Source organism: Homalodisca vitripennis, unplaced genomic scaffold (assembly GCF_021130785.1).
Source record: "Homalodisca vitripennis isolate AUS2020 unplaced genomic scaffold, UT_GWSS_2.1 ScUCBcl_1011;HRSCAF=4084, whole genome shotgun sequence".
Lineage (NCBI taxonomy): Eukaryota > Metazoa > Arthropoda > Insecta > Hemiptera > Cicadellidae > Homalodisca > Homalodisca vitripennis.
This window is the reverse complement of record NW_025777130.1, coordinates 73,968-90,315: the sequence shown is the minus strand read 5'-3', so window position 1 is coordinate 90,315 and position 16,348 is coordinate 73,968. Positions and strand designations below refer to the sequence as shown.

The window sequence follows — 16,348 nt, the reverse complement described above, 5'->3', positions numbered from 1 at the left end:
ATAGAAAACCATTATATGATAAGCGTAAGATCAAAACCATATCGAGGATTTTCATAAACATACAGTAACAAATACTGCACAACAAACTCCTCCGTACGGCTTATAAACTATAACTATCCACGATATAACACGCAATTTGATCTTACAGTTCAATTTCAATCCTGACATGACCAAACTGACTTTCCACCAGTGAGCGTAAGCGCACAAGGCAATTGTCACACCATGCTATCTATATTTCATCACGATCGCATCGTGTATAAAATACAGTAGGGGTATCGTTTTATTCGTCATTGATTTTTGAAAAGCGTATTTTCTCCCTAATTTATCAAACAGATTTTCTTAAACTTGCTATCTTTGCGTTTATACTTTTAGTTGCCTAACTAAAATAAAATAACTGGTACTTTGTTATATATTATTTTAAACTTATATACGCTGAAAATATTTAGGAGGCCGCCTTTTCGAAAATAAAGCTAGTAAAAAGTTGAGAAAATATTTTCTCTAATTAGGCTTTTAGGTTATAAAGCCATTACCTAAACTAAACCTAATTAAAATAATCCGTTCTCAAAGTAAAATTACCTAAGTGAAAAATAAAAATGGTGGCTATTCTATATTATAATGGTGGGTAATTAAATAGTTGAAGAAAGTTTTAATGAAATATTTTGGTTTGTCTTAGGTCCAGGAATACTAGAATTATGTAGCTATTTCTGGGACTCCCTGTATATTAATAAGCCCATCAGAATAGCATTCATCAAGACCACTAAAGAAACATTTTCTCTTTGCATAACACTGCTAGCTTACCTTAAATAAATTGTCCAAAACGTTTCCTTACCAAGGGATTCTAAGCCAAAATACCTTTAATGTAGCAAAAAACTTTACTCTAGATATGTAACAGATTTTGTATTGGATTAAATCTAATTCAATAGTTGAGCAATACTCTTTTTTAAACTGAATATAAAAATACTGGCTGTAACAATATTTACATCTATGTCCTTCGACAAGACTTATTTCTATGCTTCGCTAGTTTTTATATCTTTATAACTTTTCATCCTGTTACTTTTTCAAGTTCCTCTCTATTTGTTGGTGGTAAAACTTATTTGGGCGTTAGTCAAATAAAATTTTGTATAGCAAGTTCCCAAACATCTCACTTATTGAACGAGCGTCAATATTATCTCTGCACCTCTGTATTCTGACAAATATACCATTTAAGCATTAGGGTGATAAGAGTGTGTATCGCAAGTGACCATATCGCGTATAGGCCGTCAATATAATCTCTGCTTCCCTGTTTGTTGCTAAATATGCTATCTAGATACCATTCACCAGTCAGATTAGAATAGATGTTACATGACAAATGCACACACTTATCGGAATAATCTCTTACATTCGATTTGCGAGCGAGTATGTCATTTGGGTATTAGAGGAGAGTATGCGTGGCAAGTGCACACACAATTTTTTTACTGACCATCAAAATAATCTCTGCCATTTGGTTTGTTATTCAACTCAACGGACACACACCCTCGACTTCTGCAGGCAGAAACTGTATAGTTGTCTTGCTTGTTTATGCGCTGACGGATATCGTTGAGTAAATTATCGTTGAAATTGATATAAAAATTGGAAAATGGTTAGTACTTTTTAAAGGTTTGATAACGGAATTTGTTGTATTTAATTAAAAATTACACAATATTATCATAGATATTGTGTCCATACTACTGACTATTTCTTCTAAGATCTACAGTTAATGGGACTCAAATTGTACGTTCTTTTGTTTTATAAAAGTCTCCACATAATGGGAGTATCAAGCCTACAAGGTGCACTTCTGACTTAATGATTCTGTTGAAAAGTGGCTTTACTTTATCTGGGATAAGTACCTGAGTGGTAAAGCTTGATTCAGCTTTTACTAAGCAGCAATTTAAAATGCTATTTGTAACGTATTACAGTAAATGTTCTATAAAAACTGTAGTTAATAAATAATAAATAAATAAAAATGCCTTTATTTTGAAGCGTTTCTCAGGTACACTGATTTACAGAAACAACTCAAGTCAATACTGTACATAGTTCCATTAAGATATAAATAAATTACAAGTGACATACTTACTTACTAATGAGCATTTTTCTTAATCTACGTTTGAAAGTATCTACAGATATGCTTTCTTTAAGGCTATGCGAGAGGTCATTATACAATTTTGGGCCAAAAAATGAAAAACTTTTCCTCCCACACTCTTTTGATAATTTTGGAAAGTGCAGCGCTCCACCATAGCGACCATGTGAATCGTCAGCGTACAAGTGAGGAGTGCAACTTTGAAGACAGTTCGGGAAATCAGCCGTGTACAAATTGTACAAAATTGGCCCCAGACAACTACCTTGAGGTACACCTCTTGTTTTCAACAGTTGTGTTGAAGATTCGTCCCCCTGATTGGCGATCTGGTGCCGGCAACTCAGGTAAGACCTGATCCATTGAACCACGTCTTCGTCAAAGCCGAAATAACTCAGTTTTGCAGATAACATTTCATGATGTATTGAATCAAAGGCTTTAGAATAATCCAGCATTATGAGAGAGCTATATTTTCCTTTGTCCTTTGCATCTATTAAGTCGCATATTAAATTTGTCAGGGCTGTGCATGTACTGTGACTTTTCCTAAAACCTGATTGTAGTTTTGGTAAGATATCTGTTGAGTCAACGTGGGACATTATTTGCCTAATTACGATCTTTTTCTAGTACCTTAGACATGGCTGGCAGTATAGAAATAGGTCTCAATTGCTCTACTGTCACAGGCTTAGTAACTTTTGGCAGTGGTCTTACTAAGCTTAGTTTCCAATTTTCAGGAAACACTCCAGATTGAAGAGACGTGTTTACAAAATGTGTAACGGCCTCTTTGGCATAAAAACTAACAGAGCGTATCATGTATATAGAAATATGGTCACTGCCAACTGCCTTAGATTTAATGTCATTCATCACTGATATCACGTCATCTGAACTGACAGGTGTAAACGTAAATTTTGGTAGCGTTTCATTTAATCTGCTTTGATTGAACATGTTCATTACATCACAATCAATTTCTTGTTTGGATCCCATTTCGGCAAAAAATGTATTTATATCTTCAGCCTTCAAGTGAGCTGCGATGTTTTCTTGGTGATCTTCGTTTGAAACAGCGTTGCTTTCTTTCATAACAGACCATAATTTATTGGGATTTCTTGATGAACTAAGTTTGTCTTTGAAAAACTCTCTCTTTGCTTTCCACATCAGCCCGTTTAGTTTATTTCTAATCAATTTATAGTTTTCCCAATCATCTTGCTTCCTTGGAGTCCAGTATATTTTGTGACAGTCTTTTTTCAATTTACTCAGTTGTTTGATTTCATCATTCAGCCATGGGATTTTTTTCCTGGTAACTTTCTTGCATACTACTGGTGCTTGTTCATCATAAATTACTGTAATATGTTCACTGATAACCTTCTCAATTTCATTAACATCTTGAAGCTGGTTGATTTAAAATTAAAAATACTCCTAAGCATTAGAATTATTTTATCCTAAAAAGAAGGGAAGCAAATCAAATAACATTGAATGTATTCTTACAGTTGAAAAGAAATACAAAAGAAGGCAGGTTATAAAGCCTATTACAACGTACATAATTTATTTAAATTTAAAGTCAATAAGTAAACCTAAGTGAACTGTACGGAAGGAATAGTTTGATGATGATGATATATAATATACTTAAGTTGTGCTAAAATTTCGCAAGGTTGGCTTAACTTCAGGATAATATATTAAACATAAAAAGCAAAAAAAGACAATATGAAAATATGTCCTATCCCGTTTCAATTTACTTAGTAAAGCAGAAATTTAAAATACCTTCTTGAATATATTACAGGAAATCTTCTATAAAACTGTAACTGATTTAAAAATTAAACCTATTTACTCCTAAGCAAGAAAAGTATTTTTTTTATATTAAGAAAAGAAGCAAATAAAATAACATTAAATTTTTTCCTACAGTTGTAAAGGAATACAAAATAGAGCAACTTATAAAGCCTATTACAACCTACATAATTTATTTAATGTTAAAGTTGTAAGGGGGTTTTCCCCTCTCTCACTAAACACTTCTATCCCGCGGGAAAATCCACCTCCGCACTAGTCTTTTGTAAGGGGATTCTATCCTGGGTCACTAAAGTAAAATGAGAAACACAGTTTAAGGGAAACACTGGTATGCTTTATTACATCTATCCCTAGTCTATGTACAATATATACAAATCAGCTCTGATTCCTTAACTCTAATATTTACAACTTGGTGTTCCCTTGAGAACTCCCGCACTGGACATGGAGCTGGATGGCCAAGCTGGGTATCGAACCACGATCTCGTCAGGTGCAGTCCTGGGATCGACTGGTAGCCCCCGTAAGCTCCTTAACCTCCGTTGAAGTGCTCGAGGTCTAGTAGCAGGCTTCGGAGATCACCATAGCTGTCATGACTCTATGGTCCCCGGTTGAAACAGTGGCGTATGATGGCCCTAGCTCCGTGTCCTCTGGACTGGCTGGCAGACCATCACATCCAAAATCACGACCCCTACGAGTACTTCTGATCAGGTAGCGATCCTGCATCAGAATGAATCTGAAAACATACAAACTCTCTTTATATGTATCAGATAACATGTGGAAGGAGTGGGGGCCATCCCCATCCAACCACATCTGTTACTAACGACATCGGTGGCTCAACACGCCCTTCCGATGTTCCGCGGGCTCAACCCGCCCCTGCGGGGATGCCGGTGGCTCAACACGACCGTCCGACGACGAGGTACCGATGGCTCAACACGCCCGTCCGGTGTCCCGCGGGCTCAGTACGCCCATGCGGGGGTGTCGGGGGCTCAACACGCCCGTCCGACGAGGTACCGGGGGCTCAACACGCCCGTCCGGTGTCCCGCGGGCTCAAACACGCCCATGCGGGGGTGTCGGGGGCTCAACACGCCCGTCCGGTGTCCCGCGGGCTCAACACGCCTATGCGGTGGTGTGGGGAGCTCAACACGCCCGTCCGGTGTCCCGCGGGCTCAACACGCCCATGCGGGGGTGTCGGGGGCTTCTTAACACGTCCATGCGGGGGTGTCGGTTGCTCAACACGCCCGTCCGGTGTCCATCGGGCTCAACACGCCCATGCGGGGGTGTCGGGGGCTCAACACGCCCGTCCGACGAGGTACCGGGGCCTCAACACGCCCTTCCGATGTTCCGTGGGCTCAACACGCCCATGCGGGGGTGTCGGGGGCTCAACACGCCCGTCCGACGAGGTACCGGGGCTCAACACGCCCGTCCGGTGTCCCGCGGGCTCAACACGCCCATGCGGGGGTGTCGGGGGCTCAAAATGCCCGTCCGACGAGGTACCGGGGCTCAACTCGCCCGCCCGGTGTCCCGCGGGCTCAACACGCTTATGCGGTGGTGTCGGGGGCTCAACACGCCCGTCCGAGGAGGTACCGGGGGCTCAACACGCCCGTCCGGTGTCCCGCGGGCTCAACACGCCCATGCGGTGGTGTCGGGGGCTCAACACGTCCATGCGGGGGTGTCGGTTGCTCAACACGCCCGTCCGGTGTCCATCGGGCTCAACACGCCCATGCGGGGGTGTCGGGGGCTCAACACGCCCGTCCGACTGGTCAGGCCGCTAGGGCCCGAGTGCCTTGCCAGCAGGCAGGCAGGCGGGATGGCGGGGATTGTTGTATCCCCTCTCTGGCAGTGTCTGTGTTTAAAAAACACAATGACTGCTGGACAGCTGTAACATATTTGCCCCTGGATGTTCAGGAGCTTTAGTGTCAATGGTCAGAATATACAAGTGTATATATACAACTTAAAGCTAATCTTAAAACTATTATACTATACTATTATTATTTACAATCAGGTCATTTATTATTTACAATCAGGTTACAGTCAGCTCAGTATTTTCTATAATTATTTGTATTTATAAACAGGTCTGTAATTTCTATTATTATTAGTATATATTTGTATAATTATGTTGTTGTTGCTACGAAGGGTCCTGTAGCAACATCCTCGGTTTTTGAACTTTCCTGGCCCGCGGCCCTTCTTTGGTCGACCATTCTCTTATGTGTGGCCACTGTGATTCTGCAGCTGCTGCGTACAGGCGGACGGCCGAGTTCCTGACTCCTCCACAGTAGGAAGGCCTGTGGACCGCATGATGACAGTGTTCCTGACGAACCATGGTGAGTCCGTCAGGAGCCGGGCCGTCTTATGCTGGAATGCTTCCAGTTTCTTCCTTGTTTTGTTTGACGTCCCGGCATACCATGCAGGCCCGGCGTATGTCAGGACCGGTCGAATCATGGGCCTTTACAGCAGCAGCTTGGTGGTGAGTGGGAGGGCAGCGGCTGGTCGCAGTAGTGGGAGAAGACTTCTGCGTGCAGCCTTGGCTTTCCTCAGTCGGTCTTCTGCAGCTGGAGTGGTAGTTGGCGTTCTGTTTAAGGTCATCCCCAGGTATCTCAGCCTCTTTGTCCATGCGAGACGTTGGCCTTCCAGATGTAATTTATTCTGTGCGACATGGCCCCACCTCTTCCTGGTGAAACAAATTGCCGCACATTTGTCGGTGTTGGCCTTCATCCTCCAGTTTCGCATCCAGGGTGCTAGGAGATCCAGTTGGCTCTGGATGCGTCTGCAGGAGGCTTGGACAATCGTTAATTTTGTGAAGAAGAGTGCGTCGTCTGCGTAGAGAGCGACTGAGACCCCTGTGGCGACGGGGATGTCGTTGGTGTACCACAGGTACAGGATCGGTCCTATGACTGAGCCCTGTGGCACACCAGCGGTGATCTGCCTGCTGCTGAACGTTGACGGGCCGACCGCTATTGCGAAATGCCGGTCTTGCAAATATGATTTTAATAGTTGTCGTAGTTTCCTAGGGAGAGAACTGTGTGCCAGCTTGTGGTTCAGACCTGCATGCCAAACTCGGTCGAATGCCTTGCTGATGTCTATTGAGACAGCAGTGGTCACTCGACCGAGGTTGGCATTGTCTGCTCTCTCCGTAGTAACTCTAGTTAACTGGAGGGTTGTTAAGTGGCCTCGGCGGAATCCATACTGCTCCTCCCTCAGAGCTAGGAAGAAGTCCTCTGGAAACCGCGCCAACACGAGTCGCTCTAGTAGTTTAGAAAGGGCTGGAAGTAGGGATATTGGTCGATAGCTACCTGGGAGCGTTAAGTTCTTTTGGGCCTTGGGAATCATAATTATTTTCGCCTGCTTCCACTGGGACGGGAAGTGGCGAAATCTCAAGCAGCTGTTGAAGAGGACAGTAAGCCACGTGATCACCCATGGTGGTAGCCTTTCTCGACTTCAGTATTGGCCAGAGCCCGGGAAATTTCCTGCTCTGAGATGGGTTCCACTTCCTCTTCTTCGCTGTCCTCTTCTTCTTCTCGGGCTTCTGCTTCCAGGTTGGCATCGACCATATCGGTGTGCCCGGGGTCACTGGTGTTTGTGTGGGGGGAGAACTGCGACTCCATGCAGTCAGCAAAGGCTTCGGCCTTATCTTGTGTGGAGTAGACTAGCCCTTGCCTTCCTTGGATGGGCTGCTCGAGCTTTTTCGCTGTTTTCAGGGCTTTGGCCAGCCGCCATGCAGACCCATCCTCCGGACTTATTGCCTCAAGTTAATCCTTCCAATTTTGTGCGCTGTGGTCCTGCAGGAGTTGCTTTACTCTTTCAGCCTGCCTGATGAAGGCGGCTTTGTCCCCAGGAAAACGTGTCCTCTGCCAGGTCTTCCGCAAACCGTCTCCGCAGTTGGACTTCTTCTTGCAGATTTTGAGGTAGTCGGCGGCGGTGGTCAACCACGGGTGAGGTTGGCTTGAGGCAGTTGGTCATGGCGTCCTGTAAGCAGGATTGCAGTTCTCCTACTTGTCTGTCGAGGTCAGCCGTGGAGTCTGGGACGACTACTAGACGTGGGCGGTCAGCCAGGAAAGTTTGGTATCTGGCCCAGTTGACCTTTGGCCTCTTACCTGGGTTTACGTTTATTATAACTGGCAGGTGGTCCGAGCTCAGATCCGTGACGACTCTTACCGTCACTGTTGCCGGTATGCCACAGTGCATAGCGAAATCACCCTGGGGTAGCGGGTCGGCTCATCTGGCACGCTCAACATCACATGTGGCATTCTTCTGAGCTGCTGCTGAAGTGGAATCCCTGCTGTGTTGGTGGTTGTGAAGCCCCATGCCGTGTTTTTTGCATTAAAATCGCCGGCTATGAGTGCTGTACCGTTGGGACTTAGTAGTCGGTTTTAGTTCGGCCTGGTCAATTGGAGCAGCATTTTTGCATTAGACTGAAGATATTGTGATTTCAGGCCCTCCGAATGATACGGCAACGGTAGTGACTTCCGTTGTCGCCTCTGCGCAGCTTACAGCTCTGTGTGGAACACTGCGGTGCACTAGTACCGGCGTGCCACCCGAGGAGCGGCCTCGATGCTGCTGTGGGCGGTCCGTTCTGTAAACCGCGTAGTTCGGAGCGGTGAAATTAAATCTAGGGGAAAGATGAGTTTCTTGAAGGAGGGCAACATCGATATCGTACTCTGTAAGGAACTGGATAAGCTCGGCACGCTTGTGTCTGAGTCCATCGCAGTTCCAAGATACCAGTCGCGGGCATCTAGCCATGTCGGGAGCCAAGAAGAGAGGCCAGCGACTGCAGAGTCCGAGTTACAGTTGTTAGCTGCTCGAGGATTACTCTGAGCAGTGCAGACATTTCCTCCTGGTCAAAGGTATGGTGGCCTTGAAAATGGCCGTTTTGTCGCTCCTCGCTTGTAGTGCGAGGCCGGTGTGGCCTAGCTGCTGGCGGGGCGTAGGTGTCCGCAGGGCGGGTGGTCTGTGCTGTCTTGCGCGGCTCCGCTGCGTTCCTCGGCTGCTGGGGATAAGCCGGGGCTTTGACGGCTTCTGCCCATGTCCTCGGCCTGGTCGTCCTGTTGGCGGGATTCCTCGGTGGACGTCGCCTCCTTCTGCTCTCCTTCTCGGTCTCCGAGTCGTCTTCCTCACCGTGGTCGTCGGTCCGCTGCTCGCCGTCACGTGATAGCTCCAGGGGCGCAGGGTCGCTAAGCTGGGCGTTAGCGGTGGGGGGATGGCTGGCGCTGGTTGGTCGCCGCTCTCGTCCAATGGCGGGGGGGCTGAGCACGTGGCGGCTGAGCTCGTGGCGGCAGGGCGCGTGGCGGCTGGGCGAGCGGTGCGCTGTGACTGGGCCGCGCGGCCGGCCAGTGGGAGCGCGGCGCGCGCAGCTTGGGACAGAGGCTGTCCTTTCACCGGCTGCCAGCGTGCGGCGATGCCCGAGACTGGCCCCTTCTTCTCGGCCAAGTATTTCTGGCAGCCTTGGTAGTTAGCGTTGTTAGCGCTCGCCACGTGCTTTGTCACATACTATAACTTTGTGGGGGCCTCCACAAAGCACACATTTGGCCGGTCTTCCGCAGTTTCCCGACCCGTGGCCAAACTGCTGGCAATTGTGGCACTGAATTGGGCTGGCGGGCTTTTTGTATGGCCTTATATTTACCACTACATAAAATAAGCTATTTATATTATACACTTCTGATATTGATCTGCTGGAGTCGGGGAGAATATTAACAACCCAAAGTCTTGTTTCTCCTCTCCTAGTCTTAAGTTTAAAAACTTCACCGACCAACTTCAACTTCAAATTTGTAGGTCGGTGAGTGCATCATACAGCTTTATATCGGTAATGTCTAATGGGAGTCCGGCTATCACTTTTTTTGTAGGCCTAGTGCCTGGCAAGGACCTTGTGTAAAATGGTATTTCATTGGTACACAAGTAATTCTGTATATTTCTAAAATTGTCCACTGTACTTGTATTTACAATGTACTTACACGCTCTGCAGACGGCGTGGAAGTCGCCATTTGTAATCTTGTACAGCTCCGCTGCGTGGCTGTGCCATCCCTGGAAGGCGTCAATGGTCAGCGGCGGGATGCGTTGTCGCTGCGTAGGCTGCGTTTCCATATTTTCCATTGATGCGGCACTGCAGGGCCTGGATTCGGGAGGAGTAGCGGTATTGTCGCGTCTCCGCTTGCTACCACGTGGTCGGTCGGGGGTCGGGGGAAGAGAGTCTGTCACAGCGTCCTCCATTGTAACAGTGGTTCGCACACGTTTCACAAAGAAAAACACTTAATTTACAAATGGCACAAAATAAGAACTGTATAAGTATCACTGTACATAATAGTTAATTAAAATAAACACATATTATAACACCAGCACGTAAGAATTCACATTTTTACATAGTCACTATATCACACAAAGGGCTACGCTTACAATCCAAAATGGCTAAATCACCAGAGAAACAACTGTCGCAGGTTCCCCTAGCAACTCTCAAAGTACACTGTTGTTGTTTTGTTTGTTGCCTTGCCAGCTCCACGCCTCATGCTTATCTAGTAAAAAATTTGTGGTGGGAGTTTCCTGTTATGGTGGGGGCTGGCAAACAGTAATTATGTTCAATATTCTACCTAACATCTTCTTACGAAGTTGCAATATTTTTAAAGAAATTATTTAATTACTCTAATTTTATTCAAGAGCATTCAAAAGAAGAACATCACATAGGTCTTTATTTATTAAGGTTAGCTATTTAATTTTTGAAGCCTGAGAATTTAAATAGATCCTATACATTGCTCATTGAAAAATATAATTATTTGCTTTGCACAATACTTTTACATATTAATTTAATACTTTAATACTTAAAAAAGCACTGTACCAGGACTGATTTGGTTTGAGGAATGGTAAGTCAGGCAACAATAGTCGCAGTATTAAGTCTTGATAATATCATAGTCGAAGGTATTGGGAACCAAAAACATACATTAAGTGTTTTTTTCGACCTCTCAGAATCCTTTGACTATGTAGACATTTTTGCGGTCTATTGCAAAAGTTTACCCCTTTTCAGTATTAGAGGAGTGTCAATTTTGTAGCTGCCATCTTACCTCAGCAACCTAATTCAAATAACTAACATTTTGAACCATTCAACGAAAATTTCAAAACAGATACATGGTGTCCAACTTGTATTAAAAGTTTGTTAGACTTTTGTCTATGATGCTGGATCGTCGGTCGCTTCTGCACGGATAATTCGTACAAAATACCGGTGGAACGACACTCCTGTTCAGATATGATTTAAAAGAATCGTTTTAGATCAAAAGTTTAGAGATTTGAATGGAAACAATACAAGTCATTTTAAATTCTGTATAAAATGAAGAAACTCAGACTTTAGCAGGTTAGTTATAGGTGACGAGACCATCGAAGAGGTCGTGCTTTTAAAGTCCCTAGAGGTATATCTAGATGGAATGACGGTGGGAGCTTGGTAATAGTTATGCATGTACCTAAGAAGGAGTGCATATTTAGAGAGAATTTTAAGTTTTTATTTTCCCGCACTGACAAAAACAATAAGGGTTGTCATCTCAGAAAATGAATATTGTATTGTATTATATTAATGAAAGCTGTTTTGTATTATTTGATCTTATTATTTGGTCTATTAATACGTCTGTCTAATCTTTATTTTCTAACTTAAATTTAGGTTTAGTTTTGTAACATCTATCACATTCTTCAGTTTACATGAATATATATATATATATATATATATATATATATATATATATCAAGCCTATAGGATTTTCCGACAGAGAGTTCATGCCTAGCATAAATTAGTGTCGGTAACAAATTAGCAAAGATTATATAATATTTCACTCTAAATTTAATACTTTATATGAACATCAGATGATCTTCCTATTCATCAAGCTTATTCCCAGTAAACAAAGACCACATCAAAGGCATTCTGTCTCACATAATAAACATATAAATTTTCCCTAGGATTTTGAAAAAATATAATATTTTGCATGTGTTTTACCTACTTTTAATGTTATAATTTAATTGCTAAACTTGTACTTTGATTTTACCCAATTATTTTCGTACTTAGCTCTTGTTGTCATAATAACACAAAAATAAGTATCGATATATTATATAGTAGTAAGTAAATTGCATGTGAAACATTGAATGAGATTTATATTTATCCGAGCGTAGTCTCCTGAGCTTATACGGCAATATAATGAGCTGTCAGTCAGTCTGGAGCTAATAAATAGATTGTCTGTCTCAAGTGTCACGCGTTTGCGGAATTACATGGGCCCAATTACATCATATCCAGGTGGCACTGGTGTGGTTCGGCTGGGCTATCTTTTGCTCCGTTATTTTACTGCTTTTTGTTATATAAAAAGTAATATTTGTCTGTGTATTTCGCTCAAATTGTAAATTAAACTTGATCTACAATGGAAAATAGCGAGGGCAACAATAATTGTGGCAAATGCAAAGAAGAGCTGTCAAGTGATGGGGACTACGCCATTTGTAGGTTATGTCGAGTAGCCTATCATTTTGGCGAATGTAGCATTCGGGGCCAGTCTTGGAAGAGCTTGGGTAAGGCTGGTCAATCTAAGTGGTCCTGCACAACTTGCAGAAGAAAGGATAAACCTGTGAGGTTATAACCGAGGAAGGTTATAGTGATTCCGTCCCGGAATTGGCGATACTAACATTGATATTAAGAACTTCTCAGATATAATTAGCCAAGAATATGAAACATTACTGTCCTCAAAAGGTTTAACAGCGGTGATCTCGGATTACACTAGAGAGGAGGTTCGGGATGGGAGATTGACTCAGACTTGTATTGATCACATTTACGTTAGAGATTTAATTAATTCAGATGAAATACAGGATGTTATAATAAAAACAAAAATATCGGACTATTATCCTATAGCTGTTAGGATGGGGTATGGTTTGCTTCCCACCGAATGCTCAGCTCTAAATCAAATCCAAAGAGAAATAATTGACGAATATAAACTGAAGAAAGGAATTGATAGTGTGGATTGGGAGAAAATGCCAGTGACTAATCCCAACCTTGCTTTTAATTGTTTGGTAAACCAATTTTTAACTGCAATAAATGACAGCAAAAAGACTTTCAGAATAAATAATAAACAGGTTAGAATTAAGAAAGAATGGATGACTAATAACCTAAGGGCTATTACTAAGGAGAGGAATAGGCTGTTTGGATTGTGGAAGGCCGATCCTGGAAATATTGCACATAAGCTAAATTACACTTCATTTAGGAACAGAGTAAACAGGGATATTAAGAAAAGAAAAGGCGAATATTATAAGAACTATTTTAATACAGTGGCTAATAATAGTATGAAAACGTGGAAAGGAGTTAAAATTGGGCCGTGCAAAAATAGATGTATAGATGGTCAAATAATGATATCTATGACGGGTTCGGCAAGCCAGATCTCTAATAACTTTGCTGATCAATTTAAAATATGGGGTACTAGAACTAAAACATACTTGCAACAATAAAGATAAAATAGTGGTAAATGGAAATAATAATAGACATGGAATTTACATACCAAATGCTAATGAAGAGTCTATAAAGAAAATCATACATAACTGTGACATAAACAAAGGGTGTGGAATCGACTCTTGACTTGTTAAATTAAATATATCCTAGGTCAATAGTTGGAATGGAAACAAGCAGCCGTCATTGATATATAGTGATTGTATGTATACAGGTTTTTCACGTATCAGCTTATCAGTCTCATAAAATCTAATTTTTAAATTAAATAATGTTTAAAAATTTTTCTGAAATACTTCAATATAAAATAAAACAGTATGGCCAAGGAAGTGTTAGTAGAAAAACTTCATATAAACTAGGAAACAAAGTAATTATACAAAATGAATACATCATTAAAGATACTTTGTGCTTTTCAATGATGATCCGTGTATAATGAACAGGTTTACCATAGAACTTACTTTCAATATGGAAATTAACTCTTTGATTGAGAGGAGATATAATCTTCCGCGAATCAGAAACGTTGATGTTCGCCGCATTCCACCAGACGCTCTTATTTATTTCATCAGCTGGCAATTTTATTTATATATATATATATATATATATATATATATATATCTTGGATTATTGAACTGATAAACCTAATGGTTTGAGGAGCTACTTGGTTGTATTACCAGTTCCAGATTCCTTTTCGAAAAACACAAACTGCTGTACAAGGACAAGGACTACTTTGGTTTTTGGAGCGGTAATAAAATAGACTCAGTAATAAATCTTCATGACATCATAGTAAAAGGCATTGAGAACCGGAAACATACATAGATGGTTTTCTCGATGTCTTAGATCCTTTTCACTGTGTAGACCTTTGCAGTCTACTGCAAAAGTTTTGTTCCTTCGGAGTTAGAGGAGTTTCACTTTTGTGGCCTCAATCTTACCTCAGCAAACAGAACTCATATCAAATCAAACCAAACTACCCTTTAATTTCAAATATACAACAACTGCAATTGCGAGCATACAATACTGAAATTACGTAACAAACCACTACCTTCGAACCATATATCACCAATTTCACAGCTGATACATTGTGTAGCACAAGGATCAAAAGTCAACCATTATGCTTTTTCTGACGTATATCAACGACGTAGAATAGTCGGTCTCTTCAGCATGGATAACCGGTGTAGTATTACGATGACACGTCTATCCTATTCAGATCTTATTTTAGAGACTCGTTAGATATCAAAACATTCATAGATTTGAAACTGTTGTATACAACATTTTAACTACCTAAATTTGCCAACCAACGGAAACAGGACAAATTGTTTGCAATTCTGTGTACGAGTAAAATAAAAAAAACTCAGACTTTAGCAGGTTAGTTATAGTTGACGAGACCAGATCGAGAAGGTTTTTATTTTTATATGTAAATCTAGACCGAGGTTTCATCAAGTGAATTCAGCTAGCGCTAGGATATCCTCAGCCGTTTATGGTCTGAGGAGACTAAGTTTTGTCAAATCTTCCCTCATCTCTCCTATGAGATAACTGTGTAGAGGAAATGCTCGATTACTGCATTAGTAGTCTGTAGATATTTGAATAAACTTTTACTCTATGACCACATCACCTCATAGAAATTAAGTGTCATAAATCCTTAGAAAACGAGAGTCAGAGATAACTACTATATAAGGCAGCATCAAAAAAGGTAGTATTATCCATCGGGGACAGGCGTAAGATTTCTCGAGAATCTTCTTGAATCCTGGAAAGGAATTCAAGCGAATCAATGACTAGAAAAGCGATAGAATCTATTTTCTATATTACACACTTTTATTCTGAGAGAGAAATTCCATGTCAAAACTAGATGAGCAGAGGTGACCTGGCCTGACATGACAATGAGAGAGCCTGGTAATAGTTATGTATGTACGTAAGAAGGAGTGCATGTCACGCTAGAGTTTTACGTTTTTATTTTGACGAATTGTACACAAAAATAAGTGTTTTTCATCTCAAGAAATGAATATTTTATTCTATTCTATTATAGTTTTTTTAATAAAAGCAGTATGTTAATCATACATACAAGTAACGTTTTATTTAGTATATTATTGCGTCCCGTCATCATACTTTCCAACTTAAATTAAGAATTATTTTCAGTTTCTAAACATCTATCGCAGTCTTCAGTTTACATGAATATCAAACCTATAGACTTGACCTTCAAACAGAGATCAAGATAAGATCTAATAAAACTGTTGACTCTAAATTTAATACTTGATATGAACGTCAGTATCAGCTCTTTCCATTCATAAAAATTATTCCCAGTAAATAGAGAACACATCAATCGAAATTATATCTCATATACTTATTGTATAAGTGTTCCTTGGAAATTTAAATTAAATTCGTGGTAAGTGAAGAATTATTTAAGTTTTTTTTTAAGTTTACATATCTTGTAAAAGTTAAACATTCTGGATGGGTTTTTACTACTTTTAATTTTATATTTTTTTATTCGTACTTTGTATTTTACTAAGTTAATTTCTGTACTTAGTTATTGTTGTCATAATAACATGAAATGAGTGTACCAATATCTTAATATACATTAGAAAGTAAATTGCAGCTAAAACATTGAGAAGGAAATTCATATTTCTCCGAGCATCCAGAGCTGATACACCAATATATGAAGCTGACATTCAGTCTGAGGCTAATATATAGATTATCTGTCTCAAGTGTCACGTGTTGGTGGGATTACGTCATGGTCTTTATAGATGCGTTATAGTTTGTACTTCACACATATTTACACTCGGAATAAACGTGTTTAAAATCTACTATACGCTGTATTTCCACAGCCTAATCTCTCAAGATAAGAGCTAACATATAGAATACGACTTCAAGTTTACATATGTTAATCTCCTACTGACTATTAAAGCGTATCTTCTGTTGAGACTTTTTATGTCACATATACATCTGAAAAATAATAAAATAAGAATAACAGCGAAATGATAATTTTGATTTTTTTATCCAAAGTTTCTTACTTCATTTGCACTGTGCATTACTGTGGATTGCGTAAAATGTTATTA

At 41.1% G+C, this 16,348-nt stretch overlaps 1 protein-coding gene across 1 annotated transcript; it reads right to left on the bottom strand.

The window, feature by feature from the left end:
• Positions 1–8,588: 8,588 nt before the first annotated feature.
• On the bottom strand, positions 8,589–10,060 carry LOC124371165. The gene is made up of 2 exons (XM_046829478.1): positions 9,801–10,060; positions 8,589–9,297 (listed from the first exon to the last, which is right to left on the bottom strand). The coding sequence occupies exons 1-2, from the start codon at positions 10,058–10,060 to the stop codon at positions 8,589–8,591; spliced, it is 969 nt and encodes a 322-aa protein (XP_046685434.1).
• Positions 10,061–16,348: the final 6,288 nt, after the last annotated feature.

Bases quoted from the DNA above. Each gene is read 5' to 3' on its own strand.
- LOC124371165 (XM_046829478.1), bottom strand. From the start codon at position 10,060: ATGGAGGACGCTGTGACAGACTCTCTTCCCCCGACCCCCGACCGACCA. The intron at 9,298-9,800 runs GTACATTGTAAA...CTAACTACCAAG, and splicing joins GCCGTCTGCAGAGCGTGTAA to GCTGCCAGAAATACTTGGCC.